Genomic DNA, 21,427 nt, shown 5'->3' on the forward strand with positions numbered 1-21,427 from the left:
ATTCTATATGCCTTCAGCCCAATGGGTTTATATTTATAACTTTTAAAATGAAATCATTAAGAACCAGAGTTCAGTTAGAGCACATTTTCTAAATGTCAACATTGTATCACATCAGCAATATTTCAGAAGATACAGGTCCTACAGTTTGGTGGGTAAAGTTCAGGGTTCCTTTATATGGAAGTCCTATGCACTACAAAGGGTGTTGATTTAGTCAGTTTACAGGCTGGCAATGTGATGAATTCATTCTCTTTACTGCAATACAGGAACAAAGATGCTGCCATAAACATCTCCCCTGCACATTCATGAGGTAAAATACTTAATCTGTCTTCCAAACAATCACTGTTCATCTTACCAGCAAGTCAAATAAAGGTAAATCAAAAATAAATTAATGCCAGGGTATTCCAACTAGAGCAGTCTTTTATAGACAACAGCACTTATTGATAGGTACTTCAACTAATATAAATATTATGCACTGTCTTGAATACTTATACATTATCAAAAAGAAAACAGCAGCATAAAATTGCAAGATCAATGCTGTCAACAATGCAGTAAAATGGTGGCTTCTTTGTGGGTGATCTGGGATACACCTTTTCTGCTTCCCTTGTAACTATATCAAAACCAAATTCTTATGGTTTGCATGCACACGTGAACGTCCCTAAAACCACAATTCACCATCAAAAACTGCATTAATTATTTGCAAAAAAACTGATATTTCACAGCAATATTGTAATTTGCTATCAAAAACAAAGCCAAAACATCATTTCAAAGAAAAATCCACACACCACATTTGCTAATCAAGAAAATAATGGTCTGCATTCAGCAGCAATAGAGCAGCTATTGTAAAGCACCCCACTTCCTGCAACATGATATTTGCATTAAAGTACCTTGTGCTGCTCTGAACTATTATCAGGCATTAGACTAATAGCACTTAGTATGGCAGATCTTGAATTGGCTTAGTAATGTAGAAACATCACTTAGAATCAGAAGCGGGTGGGGAAATGGTTTTCCTGTTCTTTGAACAGATATTTTTAAAATATCTTTCTGGAACAAATGAAGAGAGGGCAATATAACAAGAGAGCACACCCCACCTTTCCTGTTAGGGACAGCACCTAACATCTGGGGCATGTACTTAAGAGAATCAATGCTTTGTAACTTATCTGTCCTGTAAGAAGTTGGGGAGTGAGTTCTGGCAAATAATACTGTGGCAGGATAGCAGTCCTCCCTTGCTATCTGTTTGCCCCTTCATTTTCTTGTCCTCGTGGAAATGAGGACCCCACCACATTCACACGGACCTTGTAGGATGGATGAATGCATCTTCATCATAGACATGTGGGTAGGCTGTTTGGGTCACTGATGCATCTGAATCTACCTGAACTTGTCTGCAAAAATCACAAAGATTAACAGTTGGGCACCTTTCTATAGTACTTTTATTTCTTTGTGTTAAGAATACTAAATAAATTATACAGAGCTATCATTACTAAACGTGTAGCTGGTGCTTTACAGTGAATCGTCAGTTTTATTTTTCCAAGATGAGATGAGCCAGGCAAAAGTATAAATTACCACACAGAAGGAGCTGAGAACTTAAAAGCAAGGTGAGTAATAAATGGCTATTGTATTTGCCTGAGAACAATACAGAATTTATTATCAGACCAACTAGTTCTGTTTACTCCACTAAAATGTTGCTTCCCTCTTTTTGCTGGCATTCTCCCGTTTCACTGTTGCCAATCTCACAAGTAACAAAACAATGTGTGGTTTTGGCCCCCATAGTAAGAATTCTATGATTCTTAGGAGAGGGAAGGAAAAGTCCCACAATGTGTATTCCACACCAGCACACCAGGACAAGGGGGCTGAACTAAAAGGCAGGACCCAGGTACAAGATCTGCAATGATTTCACTTTACAGTCGAATCCAGGCCAGGTAACTTAGGTGGCTTTGTTTGACCACATCCCTAGCAAAAATGAAGGAGCATCTCCCAGAATACATCCAGGCATACGAAGGACAAGAAGATGACGCGGAGCCACCTTCAGCATGTATTCACCAACAGGAAATCATGCTTGACCAACCTGACAGCCTTCTATGATGAAATGACTGTCTAGGTGGTTGAAGGGAAAGAGGTGGATAACACTTGACTTCAGTAAGGCTTTCAGCACTATCCCATAAACTCTTCATATAAAAGTTGATGCAGTATGGGCTGGATGAGAGTACAAAAAGGTAGACTGAAAGTTGGCTGAACGGCTGTGCCCAGAGAGAGTTGTGGTCTATGTCACAAAGTTTAGTTGGAGGCCAGTAACTAGCAGTGCACCCCAGGGGTCAATACTGGGTCCAGTCCTGTTCACCATCTTCATTCATGATCTAGACCATGGGGCAGCATACCCTCAGCAAGTTTGCAGATGACACAAAACTGGGGGGAGTGGTGCATACACCAAAAGGTAGTGCTGCCATCCAGAAGGACCTCAAGAGGGCAGAGAAATGGGCTGACAGGAGCCTCATGGACAAGAAGTGCAATGTTCTGTACCTTGCAAGAAATAATCCCAGGCATCAGGAAATGCTGGGGGCAACTCTGTTGTAAAATTGCTTTGCAGAAAAGGACCAGGAGTCAACGACATGTCCTTGTGGCACAGGTGTCCAGCAGTATCCTGGACTGTGTTAGGCAAAGTATTGCCATCAGGTCAAGAGAGATGATCCTTTGCCATCTACTCAGCACTGGTGAGGCCACACCTGGAGTACTGGGTCCAGTCCTGGGTACTCCAGTGCGAGAGACAAAAACATAATGGAGAGAGTCCAACAAAGGGCCACCGAGATCATCAAAGGGCTGGAGCACCTCTCCTATGAGGAGAGGCTGAGAGAGCTGGGAGTGCTCAGCCTGGAAAAGAGGAGGCTCGGGGGATCTTATCAATGTCTGAATGAGGGTACAAAGAAGACAGAGCCAGGCTCTTTTCAGTGGTGCCCCGTGACAGGATAAAATCCAACAGGCAGAAACTGAAACACAAAAGGCTCCATCTTAACATCAGCAAACACTTTTTTTTTTTTTTTTTTTTTTTTTTTTTGCTCTGCAGGTGCCTGAGCACTGGTCCAGGTTGCTCAGAGAGGTTGAGGAGTCTCCCTTTGAAAATATTCAAAAGCCACTTGTACACAGTCCTGGACAGCCAGCTCTAGATGGCCCTGCTTGAGTAGCAGGGTTGGCCCAGGTGACTTCCAGAGGTCCCTTCTGACCTCAGCTCTGCTGTCATTCTGTGAAAACACAATCCAGGTAAAACAAGAAATCCAGCTACAACATGTCCTGTCAGGAACAATAAAACAGATGCACAAAGTAACCAGCAAAGAGGAGTTTGTCAGAAATCAACAGTTTCTCAGTTTTGACCTCATATATGCAACATCAACCGACTGCAAAATGAAAAATATCATTCCTTCAGAAGTATAAGCTTATAGCACGACAGTTACAAGAACCAGCATAGGACAGCGTCATCAATTTGGACTGAAGAACCAGAAATCTATCTTAAATCAGTACTTAAATAAAGACAACCAACCATTCTTGTCAATGTAAACTGGAAACTGCTATTTATAGTTCAAGGCCTGCAAGTTCTTTGAAGTTTTTACATAAAACGTTGTTAAGTAAGTCACTTCGCAGGGCTCTGCGCTTAGTGCCTGCCTCACGAGCTCATTACGTGTTCAGCAGATGGGCTGGCTTCAGTGCTTCAAGGGAAACATTTAGTTATATATTTAATGGCATTAGGTGTAAAGTTAGATAAAATAGAACAGCAGCTGACTGTTTTCTTCTTCTGTAACAAGAGATTCCTGTTTAAACATAATCCAGCTGCTTGAAGTTAAGGATCCTTGCTCACTAGAAGCAGGAAATTTATTCAAAGCTTACGCCAACAGCACTGTTTATAAAATTGTTTTGTATACAGGAACTGCACTGAGGGATACTTTTTAAGGTTTATCCAGGTATTTCAACTACTTTTGAAGCAAGAAGAGAAAAAAACAACAGAGAACAGCGAAGTTCAAAATTGCAAGAATGTAGTCTGGCAATCCTTTTTTGCTAATTCATGGAGCAGTGCATGTACTCCGAATATCCCAATGGTTTCATTGGTGCCATACTACGAGTTCAGTCAAGTAAATAAAAGATTTATTTTATTCATTTACTTATACACAAGTCTACCTATTGTGTTTCACAAATCAAAGAAACTCTTCAAAAAGTAAAGGGGAAAAAAAAAGAAACTTGCATTTTCTGTAACTTACTTTTTAAAATTTTCTCATTAAGCTCAAAACTGTGGAAAACAAGCTCCAGGTAAATGTAACCAGAACCAAAATATACAATATAGCCCTGAATGTTCACATTTGAACAGTCCCATTTTTTTCCACTTCTGAAAATTGTTCAGCTTTCTTGTAATAGCTCAATCCCAAGTGATTTATCTACAGATTTTAGCCTCACAGCTGAAAGGCTTTATTGCTTTTTCATAATGAAACTTAAAGCTTCAGTGTCTCCAGACACTCTAGGGAAAGGGAGACAGTGCATCATTCAGAGATAAGGAGCTTAAAACTTGAAAGCCACACCCAAAGCTACCCAAAGAGCTCTCAGCTTCATTACCTTTTCTTGTCACTGTCAGAGGGCAGGGGAAAATGGGCAAACGCTAAATGGAGGAAAAAACCTAAGTGCATCACAACTGCAAACTAATTGCTTTTGTCTCTCCATTTTTTTTCCCAGCATAATTAATTTGCTATTTCAGTTTTGTTTTGTTTCTAAGCTGCCTGTATATAGCAAAAAAATGGACTAGAAAATTGAACAAAATGGAATAAAAAGCACTTTCCCTCTGTTTCTGTGGTTTGGGTATTGCTCCAGCTAAGAGTAGCAAAAAGCTGACACCATTTAGAGGCTAATCAGCATCCTTATGAAGCAGCAGATAGCTCACAACTAGGGAAAAGCTAAATACATCCAAATAGTTAGCTACCCATTCAAAGCTGAGTCACATTGGTGAGGCTAGCACAGGAACTCGATCTGTTTCCAGACATGTTGCACCTTCCTAAGATATCGAGAGGACCTGATAACTTCAAGGATGTTACTCCAGGACCTCTGTCTACCCTGTACCTGACTGCAAATAGATACATGGGCAACATCTGGATATGCCATCCCTGGATCTCGAAACTGTGGCATGCACCGCCCCTTGTGAGAAAACCAAAGCCAGAATTTGAAATGCAATGTTCCTGGGAGTGGGATTCAGCTCACAGTTTAAGACACTTTACTTAAAGACATCTACAAATGCATCTCAACTCCCATACCAGCCCTGGTATGTGCTGGGTAGAGCCATGTTCGTACTGAACTTGAACTCAAAGGAAATTTAAGTGTTCCCAAACCCAGGACATTATTACACTACTAAAGGATACATCTGATGTAAAGTATGCTGAGAAGAATCCTAAGGATAGCACCACACACAGTATATAACACTTCACTGTTTTTTTTTTTTCTTCTTTTTTTCTTTTTTCCCCCTTCTTGTAAATTCATAATACTAACATAAATTCATAAACCATGTTATTAATCTTCCAGGCTAAGAAAAAGGCAATGATATTGAATTGTTTCATCTCCTCACCCTACAAAACAGTGAGGACAGCTACTCTAAATCTCAGCTGTATGGCAGAAAATGAGGTCTGTCTGAAACAGGCAATGCCAGCAACTGTGGGATACCAGCAGGAAAAACACATCCCATCATTGGAAGTGTTCAAACTCAGGTTGGATGTGGCTTCAAACAACCTGATCTAGTGGAAGATGTCCCTGCCCATGGCAGGGAAGTTGGGCTGAATGATCTTAAAGGTCTTAATCTTCCAACACAAACGATTCTGTGGTCCTGTGATTATAAGACTGTGAAGCAGGTGTACTTTCTGGGCAGGCTGTAAAGTACAGTGGACACCTCAAGAAAAAATTTCGCTTTGCAGTAGCTGAAACCAGAGGAAACAACCCAAAGTCTGGAACAAGCCAAAATCAGTCAGGCCCAGGAGTCTCCCAAAACAGGAGAAGCAAGTTGGTTTCACCAAACTACAGGAAAAAAAAAAAAAAAAAAAAAAAAAAAAAAAAAAAAAAGTAGCAAAGCCCAGTAAGGTAAGAAAGGTAAAAACACCCTTTAGGTGAGTGGCCAGCAGAAACTGCCTAAGAAAAAAAATGACCAAGGTCAACATCTCCTATGTTCATCGAGAGTAAGCTGGAACAAATTGGATTTTGTAAGCAGGCAGGACAGCATCAGAGAAATCCACTGGCATCCATAAGCACTTCTGCACTTTATAAATAAAGCTCAAGAACCTGAACTCTGGGCTACTCACTTTCAATAATTGTCAGTACTAAAACTGAATTTGTGTTAGATTATCCAAATAGGAAAAAAAAAAAAAAGTAGTATCAGGATAATTATTCACAGCTTTGGGACTCTCTATCTCTGATTTCCAAAAAGACAGAAGTCTACAGTGTTCAAATCTAAAGAAAAGATGAAATGTTTAAAACTCCTCTGGGAAAATGCTGTTCTCATTTCCTCTTGATGTGGCTTGGGGAAAGTTAAGCATTTCTCCTATTCCCTGAAGAATTCCCTGAAGTTCCCATAGTCCCTGAAGAAAAGCCTCAGTTGGAACTTAGAAAAAAATCTGGGTGGCAAGAAAGGAAGCAAAGTGTGTCCAAGTCTCTAAGAAATTCACACCATCTACCCTGACACACTGCAAAGGTCTGGCAACACATCCTGTTTTAAAAGCCCGTAGTTAATATTAAAATTTAATTTTCTAAAGTCAATTAGAAGCAGCTAATCTCAACAATGAGCACAGAACTAAGTGACATCAGAAGAGGCAGTGCTGAAATAAACTTCTAAAAAGCAATGTGCCTTCAGGCCCAATTGTAATTTTCAATTTTCAACTTGAAATTCTGCTGAATTGCATGAATTTTTAGTACAACTGGGCAATCTCCCATTAAAACCAGCAAGTGTACAACAGGATTTAAAGACAGGCAGAAGTGTTTTGTGCTTTAAGCTGGTTCTGCACAAATTATATACCAGTAAACTTTAAATTCATGGCTAAGATATAAGATCCACCACAGCCAAAAACACGGATAGGAAACATGGTGATCAGAGATCTGGAAGAACACAAGGTAAACTTGAAGTAGTACAGTTGCTGCAATGGAGATATGGTCTCACAAATCTATAAAAAGGAGCTAACCATCTCAAACTAATCGGTGAAAGGAAATATAATCAGCAAATGTACATGTTTAGCTTTTCAAAGTCTATCCATATGTACAGCAAATCAAGGAAATCACAGCCAACTGGATAAATATATTTTCTTTAAAAACTTGTTATATAGAACCCTCTGCTTTCAAGTCAAAATGAATTGATAAATCTGACCAAAACAAGTGGAATAAGGGGAAAAAAAATCTTCAACTTTTTGTGACAAAATTGTGTTCAGGTTCTAACTTTAATGAAATACAATGCTTGTTTGTTTTTTTCCCCTTTTTCAAATAGGGAAAAATGTTTTGGAACAAAACTTATTCCCTTTAAGTTGAAATAAGTTATTTCTGCTCAGGAAAGTTCAAATATCACGTTGACCCATAATGGTTTTCAGTTCGGTCATTGAACCAAGAAGACTAATAATTTTCATGACCTAATCATGAGATGAGATGACAAGCTAATTTAGAAATGTTTAAAGATAGAAAGGAGTATTAGGTATTTTTAATATGGCAAAAAAATAATAAACACCTTATTATTTGGCACAAAATTTTGTGATGAAATTCTTATAGTAGAAAAGGAGTGTAAAGTAGTGTGGTGATATGGAAATGTTTACAGTCAAAAAATATCTGTAATAATAATTGTTACAATGCATACAGCCAAGCAAGGTATTAAACAGACAGTAGAGTGGCTTAAAAAAATACAAAAAAAAACCAAACACATGGAAACAGAAAAATAAGTATTTATGAATCACAGACAGTACCAAATTAACAGGAAAAGGACCTTGGTTTTGTCACACAGGATAAAAAATGCATAATGTGTGGCTGCTGCAGAAAACAGGCAAAACATGGAATCCACAAGGAATGCTAAGGGTTGTAATTCAGAAAATATTCTCAAAACCAAGTGTTTTGATGTTCACTTGGAAACCTCAGTGTAAAACCGGTCCACTTCCAAGATAATACTGCAGAAAAAGAGCTCGAAGAACAGCAAGAAGGGGTAAGAGTAAAGAAGAATGTTTACAAAGAATATTTACATCAGAAAACATGCAAATCAAAAGGAAGCAATAACAAAGATAAAATAAAGAACAGTTTATGGGTTTCTGCTGCCTTTGCCTCATAGTAATAGGTGAGAATACTTAAAACCCCACTTCCTATCTAGGGAATTATTTTTCCACAGAATAAATAGACTCCCATATGATGTATAGCATCACTAAAAACAAGAAATCAGCAAAAAAAAATAATATGATATTAGACATTTCTGCAAGCATATCCAGAATCACAGTAATCAATGTTATTGGCTGAAATATAACGTCTCATTTCCAGCCAATTTCTAATTACTAAGAACTGCAGCAGGCTTTCCAGGACAGCAGATTTGCCCACTGCAGCTTCTGCCCTCTCAAGATGACCATTCTCAGAAGCTGCATATTCAACAAAAAATAATTAGATTCGGAAGGCTGAAAGTCAGAGTCTACATTTTTGGTTGTCTGGATGACAAAGCTCCTATCACAGCTACAGGAGATTTAGTTAATCATCTGTGGGGTCTATAATTAATAGAGTAAATGCAGGAATTTACTTTAAATGGATATCAATCTTATCCTAGATACCTATATTTAGGGGTCTCTAAACCCATCACTGAATCCCAAACTGAAGTTAGGGCAATCTGAATCTTTATCCTAAGTACCACTGAGTACACTAGTTCCCATATTCCTACAGGACACCTTCCAGAACAATAGTGAAATTGTTTCTTCTGTTACTCTCAGACACAATTAGATAAGATTTTATCTAGTCAGAATTTTCCCTTTTCTGAATGTAAGGAAGTATGAAAGAAAGAAGTAAGATATAAGTAAGAAATTGAGTGTCCATGGCTTTTTGTAAAGTTTTAAATGGATTAGAAGTTGGCCTAACCTAAATCAAATGTATAAGGGCAGCTATACAAAATAATACCTCAAAGCCAGAAATCCTACCTTGAAATTACTCTTTCCTTTCATATTCATCACAGAAGAGTGTATCTGAATTATGTGTTTTCAACACCAACTTGGGTGGACTAAATACAGGTGTAGCCACAGGATGCCTGTGCATAACCCAGGACATTTTCCCCATACATGTGTCTCAACAGTTGAAAGGCAGCATGGTTAACATCTACTGACTGTTTCTTGTTGATGTACATTAAAAGTCCTTCATTATCAAAAGCAGGACAGAGGTAGATAACTAAGCCAAAAGTTAGCCTGTCAAAATCTCCTTTCAAATGACAATTCATAATCGCTTTCCTTGCCATAAAGAATATCATTAATTGAATATGCCTGTTCAAGAAACATCTTAACGTTTAAAAATCCCATTGCTTATAGCTTCCAGAACAAAAGCACACCACCAACAGTGCACATGCCTAAGATCCCTATGCATGCACGTTGGAGATCTATTCAGTCTCATTCAGCCTCAGTCTTGTTAAGGCAACAATAAAGATATTTTTTCTAAAGGCACTTGAGATATTAACAAGTCCCTGCAAACCAAAATGCATGAGGATTACAGCTCTTGACAAAATTGGTCATTGCCCCATCTGCTTTGTACAATAACATGGGAGACTGATTCATCCTAACAGTGTCTCCAAAGAGGTGGCACGCTGTGCAGCTATGCTCCTCAGGAACTGCAGAGAAAAATCAACAATCCATGGAGGCAGAAGGAAAGTGAAAAAAAAAACATTCAGCAGAGTACTCAAAAACATCATAAGAACTCAACACCACCCACCAAACTGTAGGCAGAGGGAGACCCAAAGCCCTAGGTAGGCTCCTGATGTGGCTAATGGATAGGGCAATGCAGATCTTTGGTGGGCTGAATTTATTTCTTGAACTGGGTTTTTCTCTTTCCACAGACTTAGAAAACTCACACTCAACACACAAGTGAGAAGAATTTGGCCTTCAGAGTCCAATTTAAAGCCTTCTGAAGTCAAGAGACACCGTTTGCTCTATTTCCTCTATTGGTAAGACAGGGGTCTACATATTGCAGTAATACAAAATGTCTATAACCCATGAGAAACTGCCCTAGCACAAGCTTGTTCACTAGGATTTATTTGCTAGAAATGAGATTGCTGTTCATTGAAAAGTAATAAAGAATAAAGCAATAAAAAAAGAAAAAGATAAGCTGTTTTAAATTTAGTAGCTCCTCATTTTAATTAGCAGATATTTATTTACCTCAACTTTCCCCTTAGCCTCTATTTGTTTGTAGTAAGAAAGAAAAAGTAATTCTGGTGAATAAACACTGATATTTAGTTACATAAAATATTCTACAGGCATGTGCATTACAAATAAACTCAACCTTAAATGTGTGTGTTATGTCTAATTTTAGGATTTGAGTTTTATCCAAAAAACAGCATGGAAAATTTTGACATGCACACCTCTGTCTCCAAACAGACAAACTAGAAAGGGTAAAAGGCGGCCAAACAGTAGCTTCCACAAGCTGGGGGTTGATAAATGGGGGGCTGGAGGGGGCAGGGAGGGATTGAAGTGAGATGAAAAAAGTGATTTGTAAAAAAAAAAAAATAATAAAATAGATTTAACTAAACTGTTTAAAAATGTGTTTTTCTAGAAACATGGTCACTTGGTGGACATTCCATCTATGGACATTTGTGTTAAAAATACTCTCTAAGTGGGGGACAAAGAAACGGGAGGAGGAAGAGCTCATTAACAGGAGGCAAGACTCAAGGATTTTCTTTTTGCCTTTTTAACAAAGAAAATGCTAACAGACCACTTGCAACATGAAATTTTAAAAAGATAATCTGGCCTTTCTTAAAGATGGGAGAAAAAAAAAGAAAAGCATTTTGTTTTATGTATAAGGAGTACTGCTGGGAAGCTAATGCCACCACCCCCTCAAAACCAGTGCAAGCAAGGCCAGAGATGTCTGTCTTTACTGAGTTGTGTTGCTGGGAGACTGAGTTAGGCAAACACAAAGGAAGAAGCCAAAAGATTAAGCACGATGATGACTATTACCATATTTTACAGTCAAATCAGATGGCACTTCAGCCCAGGAGACCTCTAAACCCAAATAATTTTTCAGAAATGAATTTAGGATTCCTTAGAGAAAGCACTGTTTGTTCTAAATTACCCAGGACATGAAAATAAATAGTGTCTCCAAAGCTGTTAAAGCTGTAGCCCTCTAAGCTTCTTTTTCTACTGTCTTCCCCAGAAATCTTGATACTAATTACAAAACATGTCTTTGGTGAACAGTGGGTGTGCTCACAGGATTCTACATGAACCCAAAACACCAAATGTTTTAAGAAATTGATACGGAAAAATAAAAAAATAATAATAAATAAATAAATACCAAAACCATATTACCTTTCTCCCCCCACCACAAATTTTCACCAAGATGAATGTCTTCTTTCCTGACTCAGCAATCAGCAACTTTGCAGCCAAAGTCTTCTTAATTTTCTTCCCCATAATAGAAACTACAGCAAGGGAAGTTTAGAAGTCTTCAGAGGATGCCGAGTCCTATATCCTTCTTAAATAACAAGTGGCAGTCATGACTACCAGGATCCTCAGCCCATGATCTTTGTATGCCTCATTATTCCTCAGCTAGCCTGATGCCCACACGACAGCTTTAATTCTGGCTAGGAGACAGACACAAGCAGAGCTCTCCAGCAATAGAAAGGACCTTTTCCAAAGGCAAGCTAGTACATCACACAGTTACCCCTCATCAGAGGCCTTCAGTCAAATTAGTCTTTCTAATCTCATTAGTAGTCACTAAAGAAACTGTTATTGACATAACAAGCCTGCCCGTCCAGGCCAATGCAAGCACATATTTGATGTGCTCTGACAGCTTGGGTAGCTGCCTGGGAAGTACCAGGATAAGGGAGACCTGACAAAGCTTCTAGGAGGCTTGCCTTGGACTATCTTGGAGATGAACAGTAATAGCACAGTAATTATCACTTAGTTCCAGCAAAGCAATTGAACAATAGACCTGTGTGTAAAACACACTCGTGAACTTAGAAAAACAGGGATTTGTGAAGACCCTTATTTCTTATACCACTATCAGAATCAAGGTACGACTGTGAAGACGGTTCTTCATGTGAACTTAGGAACTACTAATGTGAGGATACGATCAGTAGTGGAAAAACCATAAAATACACTTCAATATGACAGAAAACCAAGAATATCATTATAGGAAATTAGAACAGTAACACAATTACATTTGAATCAATTCAGCATGTCAGTTCAGAGACAAACTACAACATAAAACCAAGCTGAAAGCAGTAATACCAAAGCTTGCTAAATTTTTAATGCCTCGTATAAGCATCTTTTGAAGTAAATGTTACCTAACCTTCTAAATTCTGCTCAAAAATATAAAAATAAAAATCAGAGACAAAATTACCAGTAACTGATGTGATATTGCTGTGATATATTAGGCAATTTTCAAATAGAGGACATTTTATTTCCAAAGAGAAAAAATGAGACTCTCTTCAGAGGATTCTTGATTTTCTTAGTAACAGTCTCCCTACAGCTTTTAAGACCAGTATTATAATGGTTCCATACCGTGAAGCTGTTGTTGACATTTTTTGTGCTTGATTCAGCTACGCTGGCATCTGACAGGTCAACTTCATCAAATATTAGAGACTGTGAATGGAAAAGAACACAAAAACATTAAATATAGCCTGAGTCTGCTCTCAAGTATGCTCACATTTGGTGCTTTCATTTCCTCCTGTCCATTCCAATTGGAAAATAAAAACAGAAAAAAAGAGAGGGTGAAAAATTAGAAAACACTGATGAGGTGATAGAACTTCCTATTCCACCACTAAACACAGTCTTATTTGCTATCTAATCAGATTAGAGTGTAAAACAGTGGTTCCAAGAATACATACTGCTTTAAAATCTTTTAAGGATTTGTGTTCATTTATTTTTTTTAATAGATGCAGCTTTGAGATGTGTACTGTGTACCATAAAGGTGGTATCAGAGAACAGAGATTCACACACAATAACATACAAGTGTATTAATCAGCTTTAGAATGGAATTCTAAATTCATGAAAGAGAATCTATTATATGCTATTGGTAAGAAGAGAAAATGGAGCTTAAGAGACTGACGAGATTCATCTTTCCACTCCTTTGTTCGATGTTCCCATAAGAGAAATATGTATCTTCATTAAACACCCCAGCTTCTGGCAAAGGATTTCAGTCCTGTTGAACTCACAATGGGTCACAAAGCAAAAGAAAGACCACCAAAAACGTCTCGCTCCATTGTAGCCGTACCTTGCTCTTTCTCCTCTATGCCATGGGAAGGAGAAATTAAAAAAAAACAGTGTGCTGTATACCCCAGCACACAATCAATGTTTGGGGAGCCTCAGAAAGGATTCAGTGCTGCAGAGTATTTGTGCAACTACCCACTCACTACTCCTTCTTTCCTCATCTTTATGACAGAGATAACGTTGCCATTCTCACAGCTCTTATCTGTCATGTTTATTAAGACTTTGTAAAAACTTCTCAGCGTAGCAACACGCGTAGAAAAGTGTGATAACAGAGGTACTTCAGTGCTGGGCTCCCTGGAGAGACGTCTTCCTTGATTCATCACAGCCATACAACTACGTACCATGCAGTTACAGTCACATAGTCATAGAATGAGAGGTTTCTGTGCCTCAGTAATAGCTTTATGAAGAAGACCAGGCTAGAGAAAATGATGGGTACCTCAAGCACCTCACCTACAGCTCCCATCAGTAGCCACAACCCTACAAGATATAGAAAAGTAATGCCCATCACTATGAAACAGCACAGTCCAAGCCGCCTCAACAACCCTAAATGCTCTCTGCTCTGGTCTTGAGGGGGAGGGAGGAAATGCCTTTCAGAAAGGAAAGAAGTATTCCCCTCTGCCCACCCCCAAATTTCCCACTAAAAGTTTCAATTGATGGGAAACAGCCTTTCCCCATACAAATCAGTTTTGGCAGAAAATCATCCCATCTTGATTTCGTGTAACCATTTCCATCCCTTTAAGAGCAATATGGGCATGGGATTAGAAGAGCTTTAATGGAATTCAGTTTGTGAGATAGCTTCTGAGCATTGTTCAATGACCCAACACCCCCCCCCCAAAAAAAAAAAAAAAAAACAACTCTTTAAAATGAACTTATTATTTGTTTGAATAGTCCAAGAGGTTAAGAGAACTGAGATAAACTTGACTTAAAAATATAAAAATCAAAAGATAACATGAATCTTCCTTAGTTAAAGTTAATTTAGCATGCTACATCTTATATGCTGCAATTTTTAGTGAAACGATCACTAATAAATCATTAAATTATCATGATTACAATTATAAATCTAAGCAAAACTGAAGATCGTGGCATTAGATGTTAATATCATAGAATTACCTTTGAATCCTTAGCATAGTAAAGGGTACGACCTCGAAGCTTGAAATAACGCTTTTTCCACCTCTGAAAAGAACTGGTTTGCTTCAGTAGTAGTCCTTCTTTTATACTTGTCTGAAAAACATTAAAATACAGTAGACAACGTAAATACATATCTAAATAGCTAAGTGTATAGATCACATTTATTGGTTTTTATTATTATTTATGTTACATTTCATCTATTGTATAAATTTCTATTAAGTTGAGACTAATTCTCTGGGCAACCAGACTCTACATAGCTATTTTTTTTTACCAATGCCAATGCTGGCAAAATGCTAATTTTTCATATAAAACAAAAAGGCAGTCACGAGGTTGTGAAGATTACCACAACGTAATTCAAGTGTTTGGATAGCTACGAAACCACAAAGATTAAAGCAAGCAACAGCTTCTGGTGGCACAATGCAAAGAAAAACTGATAAAAAACAATCTACATGAGGTCATTTCCAGTTCCAGAACCTGATTACACTGAGCAGAAAACCAGTCTCCACATGGACCCTAATAGACTGAGGTACTTAAAGGTGTGTCTAATTCAAGCATGGGAATTATGCCTTTAAAGTAGATCCAGGATGATAGAAGTTTTGCCTGACTTTAAGTACCTCACTGAACCGAGGTCTTCAGCATGCACTCAGCTTACAAATAGGCATAATTATGTTACTGGAAGTGTGAGAACAGTAACTGCTTGAGATATTTTTCCAGGCAAATATTTCTAGTCAAAAACCTATTTGCCGATCCAAAGCATTCTGCTGCAAACCAAATCCTGCCTACATACAGCCCGTTTTTTGAAATTCAAAAAACACGAATCAGTGTATTTTAAATGTGTACACTGCTTTTGCCAGCATGTGTGGGATTCATCAACCTGATTACATAAATTCTCCACTTAATCTGATGAATTGACACGACATAGCTTCCTAATTGCATGAATCTTGAAATCCATTTTCTTCAGCTTTGAAACGCACAAATAATATGAGAAAAAGCAAGTGCACTTGGATATTATATTCCAATGTAGTCTCCAATGCATAATATTTCCAATTCGTACTGCAACACGGGGATGCAAATCTTACAGTGCAATTTTTAGACAATGTGATATAAACATCATTTGTAGTTATTCTAGACCTTTTAAAGGCTTAATCAGACCTGACTCGAAGTTCATAAACATTTTCATCTGTTATCAGATGTACAATTGTCCTTAACTTCAATGCAAGTAATAAAAATACAGAAAAAGCAGAAAGCACTTTAATGTTCCTACCATTTCCTTTAAATGAGAGGCATTATTGCTATGAACATCGCACCCTTCATTTAGACATTCCTAACGTAATAAGCTCAGAATACAGCCCAACGATGACAAAGCAATTGAATTAATGCTCTCTAAAAAGCAACCCTCTCAGATGAAACACCATGGATGAAAGTTTTGATTTATCTCCCTTTACTTCACATGACAGCAAGCCAGAACAACACGTTCGCTCAGCTGCCCTGTTCTAGCTGAGGGGTAGCAATTCCCAGCTGAAAGGGAGTGGAGAGCATACACAACACACACAACTTCATGATTGCCTGCAATTTTCTGACCAGACCCTATGATAAGCTATTTTTACATGATATAAATAGATTTAATCAGCAATTCAGCCAGAAGCAAGTGCAAGTGCATATTCAAAGCTATCTGTTATAGCCATGCAGCCCTTCTGGTTTGCATTGATTGCTCCTTGAGATTTCCAAAGTTATCGCACAGGATGGGAGTAGATAGCTTGTGTGTTCGTCAGGGTTTGAAAGAAATAAAACCATAGAAATACAGTTCCAAAGGAAACAGTACTCCACATGCACAGCAGGCATTGACTTAGTGGAAAAATTTCTCAAGTGGAAGGATATCCATGCCCATTGAAACACACTGCAGATACTAGGAGACTTAGAACATACACGTCACACTGAATTCCATTTCAGGAATTTTAAAAATCCAATGAAAGAATACAAAGCTCTCTAAAACCTGAGTAATTACTTGCTAAATATTAAAATAGTTATTCCATGCCCTTTTTAAACCTACACAAGCCACTCATCCTTATTTCTACGCACACCTTAGAACACTCCTATCCCTAAAATCAAACCAAGAACTTCAAAATTAAAAAATTTGCAAGTCAATCCCTTAAAATTAACTCCCTGCACTTAAATAACCATACAGGCTCTACAAAATGTGTTTTTGTATCAAAATGTTAGAAAAATACTAGATTCATAAACATCTCCCCAAGAAGTATAAGCACTTTGTGAAGCATAAATCTGAATTTCATGTTTTGCCACAAATATGTATTCTGAGCTAAGGTTTAAGCATGTCAAGCTGACAGTTCCAAAACTGCAGACACCAAACGTGAGCCCAGTATCTTTAATCAACTTTGTTTAGCCTTTAAAATGTGCAGAAGACACCCAGCTGCCAACTGAGTCATTAGCTAATCTGCTAATAACACTCTCCTGCATCTACACACAAGTCACAACACTTACAGGAATTTACAACTGGAAGGGACCTCCCAGGGTACTGAATTTGGGTCCCCATTATTACATACAGCCAGGTCTTGTGAAGTTTTTTCAAAAATATTCATCAGGATACGGCTACGCCTTAAAAAAGCAATCAGTACCTTTCCTCTCTGCAATTAAGACAGTACTCCAAGATCTCCCTCTTTGGAGAAACTTTCCTCTAATTAATCTCAGCTGGACATTAAATCTGAAGCATATGCAATAATCATTGCCAATTATATTAACTACTTTCCTACTGCATTTTAGGAGAAACAAAAAACACACATCTTACAATCCTATTTCACACATTTTCAGGACCACCTCTCATCTGCTTACAAAAATCTCCAACCTCCACATGCAGCCAGTTGTATAATTTAGTAATTATACAACCTCCATCCAGATGTATGTGGCTATAATAAAAGCAAAGGTTTAATGGATACAACAAAGATTTGCAATTAACATAAATAATATCACAATAAAGGTTTCCTTTAGTTATCGAAGAGCTTGACTGTGTTTTCAACGCAGGACCAAATTAATTGCTAACAATCTTTATTACTACATTAGCCATTAACAATTAGGAAAATGATTACAAGTACTGTGGTATTACAATCACCACACCACAGCACTCCACAGTCATATATTTTCCTAAAGACATGTAATTAAAAAAATCAGAGCCACATTTCATAAAATTAAAAAGTTGTAAATTTATGTTCAGTGATCCAAAAATTTTGAATTCAACTCTACACCACTAAATCGGAATGACAAAAAGAAATGGGATTTGTGGGCATTTAAATCTTTACAAAATTAGAGGCATCTTCTTCTATATCAGCAGATTTTTAAATATTATGTATATAACATTTGTAATTTGAAAAACGATTGTTTTTGTTTCAACAAGAATTAACCACACTACCTTACTTCTGACTCATTCCGTTTGTGAAGTCCCACATTTATGCAAAAATCAAAATTTGTACCTCTGTTGCTCCAAGAAAAACCCAAAGAAGGGAAATTTTTCTGATCGTAGAAAAGAATATAGTAAACTACTGATATATGCTTTACTGGCAGCTGCAAATTGAACTAATGAATAATTAATAACAAAACTCTGCCTTCATTTTCAGGTATATAATTGCTTGTGCTGCTCAAAATCTGTCACAAGAGTGAAGAAAATGTCAGGAAATTTGTACAACTGATGAGAATGAAAATGAGAACAGGAAAGGCCATAAAACAGGCCAGGTCAAATGTAAGCAGGAAATTAAGAGGATAAAGAAGAATTTTAAGACCACCTTGCAACAGATGCTCACGCTGAGACTAAAATGTTATTTAAATACTTTCAAAGATGAAAGACAGCCAAGCAGCTGCCAGGATCATTTTTCAGCAGAGGCATGAAAAGAGTACTAAAGGATGAGAAGATCACAGTGAAGAAGCTCAGCAAATTCTTGGCATCTGTCTTTACTGATGAAGATGATGAGATGGTTTCTCATACAACACGATCTTTGTAACATCAGAATAGCTACATCAACAAGAAGCACATATATGGGAAATATTAAACTAGTCAAATTGCTCAGTCATGTGGATCGGATGGCACTGACCCAAGAGTCCTGAAAAGCCTGAGAGAACCACTGATACTAAATTTAAGATAGAAATTAAGATAGTAAATAGTAAGATAGTATATTGAGTATACAAAAGAATAAGATTGCTGAGCCCATTAAAAAAAAAAAAAAAAAAAAAAAAAAAAAAAAAAGGCGGTGAGGTGAAATACTTTCAAAAGAAAATATTGCCTTACTACCTGCAGGTGGAGAGAAAGCATGTGGATAAATCAAGATCCAGTAGACTTGGATTTTCAGAAAACCTTTGACAAGGCTTCCTACCAAAGAGTACTGAAGAAATTAACTTAGAATGGAATTAGAAAAAACGGGGCTTTTTATGGACTGAAATTTGCTCAAAGGATAGGAAGCATGAGTATGACTTAGTAGTCACTCTGCTGAATGAAAAAGTCTTAACAGTAGGGTTCCCAAGGAATCAGGACTGGGACCAGGTATATTCAACTTCATTGACCCAAAGAAGGATCACGGAATAAAATCTTCAGATTTGCAGCAGATATTAAGGTATTTTTTTGAGTAGTCAAATTCCATGTCAGTGTTTATGTACTCAGGGTTCAATCAAGCCAGAAGAGACAACAAAATGTTGAGTGTCATCAAGAAAAGTACCACATCAAGACCAGCTTAGGAAAGATACAAAGCAGCACATCTTTACGTAGTAGGTAGTGACTTTGTGAAACGTCTGCCATGGAAGACTGTGGTGTCAGCAATTATAGACAAAGAATCAGATAAATTAAAAAATGCTACCTTCACATACAGTCCCTTTAATACACCATGGGGAAGTACCAGAGGAATAGACCATGGAAGAGACAATCTTGTGTGCTGCTCCTAAGCAGCCTTTCCTATACCCCTGTTGATGGAATATGGTCTGACCCCATAGTAAAACATTTCTAAGGCTGGAATCTTCCTGCCACATTGAAAGCATCAATTTTGCTTTGAATTCTGATGTTAGTGCTTGTGAGTGTCTCTAAGCCCTCATTTACCAAAATAATTAATATTTTGATTGGTGACAGACCAGACCACTAAAGGAGGGGGAAAAAAAGACAACATTTGATGTTTTTTATCATCCTCCTGTGATGTTTCCCACAAAGTACTGAAATAAAACCACCCCTCTTCCTTTTAATATTGTGGAGGCTTTGGTACATTTCCATAGTCTGCACAGGTAGGGCTGTAGGCAGACAGAATCTTCATTATGTTGCAAGGTAAAGTCTCACAGCTCCTATTAACTCAGAGCCCCTTAAGATATTCAATGTCTTCAGTAGATCAAAAATGACTTCTATTATTAACAAAATGTGACAATCAAACTCTTAATTTTGATTAAAATTATGACCTGTGTATTCCAAGCTTGTGGTTTTCTTGACAATCTCTGCACAGCAGCTTCCATTACTGCCACTTATGCTGACAGATATTTCATTAATTATGTCAAAATAAAAATAGATTTTATCTACAGAGAATAAAAACTTCATCAGCTGCTCAGTGCAAGGTTACATTTTTATTGAGGATTCCTTATAAAAAAGAGGGCTGACATCTGAAAATTAAAACCAAACCAAGAGCTATGTTATACCTATGAATTGATGCAATTAAAAATGGCCAAAATAAAAATTAAATTGAAAAACAATGTAACCATGTTGACTACAAAACGTTGCTTTAATTTCAAGAATATCTTGATAAAAAGATGTACCATCAAGAGCTCATCACTCAGTGTAATCTGTGGAGAAATTTCATGGGGGTACCTAAAGCACCATGCTTGCCTGAACCAAGCTGCCCCAGACTGCTGCTGCTAAACCATCTTCCAAGTTACAAGCAAATGCTGTTATTGACAGACGAATCACAGAAAGTGACAAGTTGCATAATCTCAGTCTATTGTTGATGATGATACTTATTCCAGCACAATTAAAGTACTAAGAAAAATAAGCAAAAAAAAAAAAAAAAAAAAAAAAAATATATATATATATAAGAAGAAAAAAAAGAAAATGTTTTTCCAAAATCTCTGAGGGAAAGCCAGCCCCACTCCCCACCACACAACTAACCTATGATTAAGCATCACAATTTTTGTGTAATAACAAAATGGTATGTTTTGCCAACATAATTCCTATAGCCCATATTTCTGGGGTCATTTATGTGGATGAACTCTAGCCTAAGTGAAGCTGTAACACAAACAATAATAATAATAAACAATAACAAACAATAATAAAATAAATGCAATTAAACAGCTTATGCAGTCCCTCAACTTTGTTCTTTCCTCATATTCCACCGAGGACACAAATTTTGTCATTACTGTTAAACTAAAAAAAAATCTGACTTTCAGATTCCTCTACTTCGTATGTGCAGTAAAACGTGAAACAATCCGAAATTGTGGAGAAACGGCCATAATAAAAATATATTGGTAACAAGGTGAAGTTCAATTAGCAGGCTGATATAAAAATAGAGGTTATAGAATGCATCACAAATTAGTAGGATATTGCCATAATAGGGTGAAACTTCACACTGGGAATTAAAAACAAAACACAACTATCTTAGTTATAAACTTAATACCAGATTGAGAATCAGAGAATAAACTTTATTGGCAGTTCATGTATTTAAACTCCTAACTTCCATCCCTATACCACATGTTGATCTCAGTCTGTGTGCTCATTAATTACAGAATGAAACAGCTGTAATATACTGAAAAAGGATAAAACACTTCATAGGACTGAGACTTGGTGCCAAATATCTAAGGGTCTGGGCTTTATTTCACAACTTAGCTAACTTAGAGTAATATTTTACAGCTACTGTTTGGAG

The 21,427-nt window shown here is 37.3% G+C and overlaps 1 protein-coding gene across 2 annotated transcripts in view; it reads right to left on the bottom strand.

Moving 5' to 3' along the window:
* DGKH (diacylglycerol kinase eta) overlaps window positions 1-21,427 on the bottom strand; it is a 163,918-nt gene that overhangs the window by 60,882 nt on the left and 81,609 nt on the right. For both annotated transcript variants that reach the window (XM_084292184.1, XM_084292183.1), the window contains exons 3-4: window positions 14,523-14,633; window positions 12,705-12,785 (exon numbers count right to left, since the gene is read on the bottom strand). In XM_084292184.1, the coding sequence (XP_084148310.1) occupies window positions 12,705-12,785; window positions 14,523-14,633 (192 nt within the window). The remainder of the gene's footprint in view (window positions 1-12,704; window positions 12,786-14,522; window positions 14,634-21,427) is intronic.

Source organism: Netta rufina, assembly GCF_964035555.1.
Source record: "Netta rufina genome assembly, chromosome: 1".
Lineage (NCBI taxonomy): Eukaryota > Metazoa > Chordata > Aves > Anseriformes > Anatidae > Netta > Netta rufina.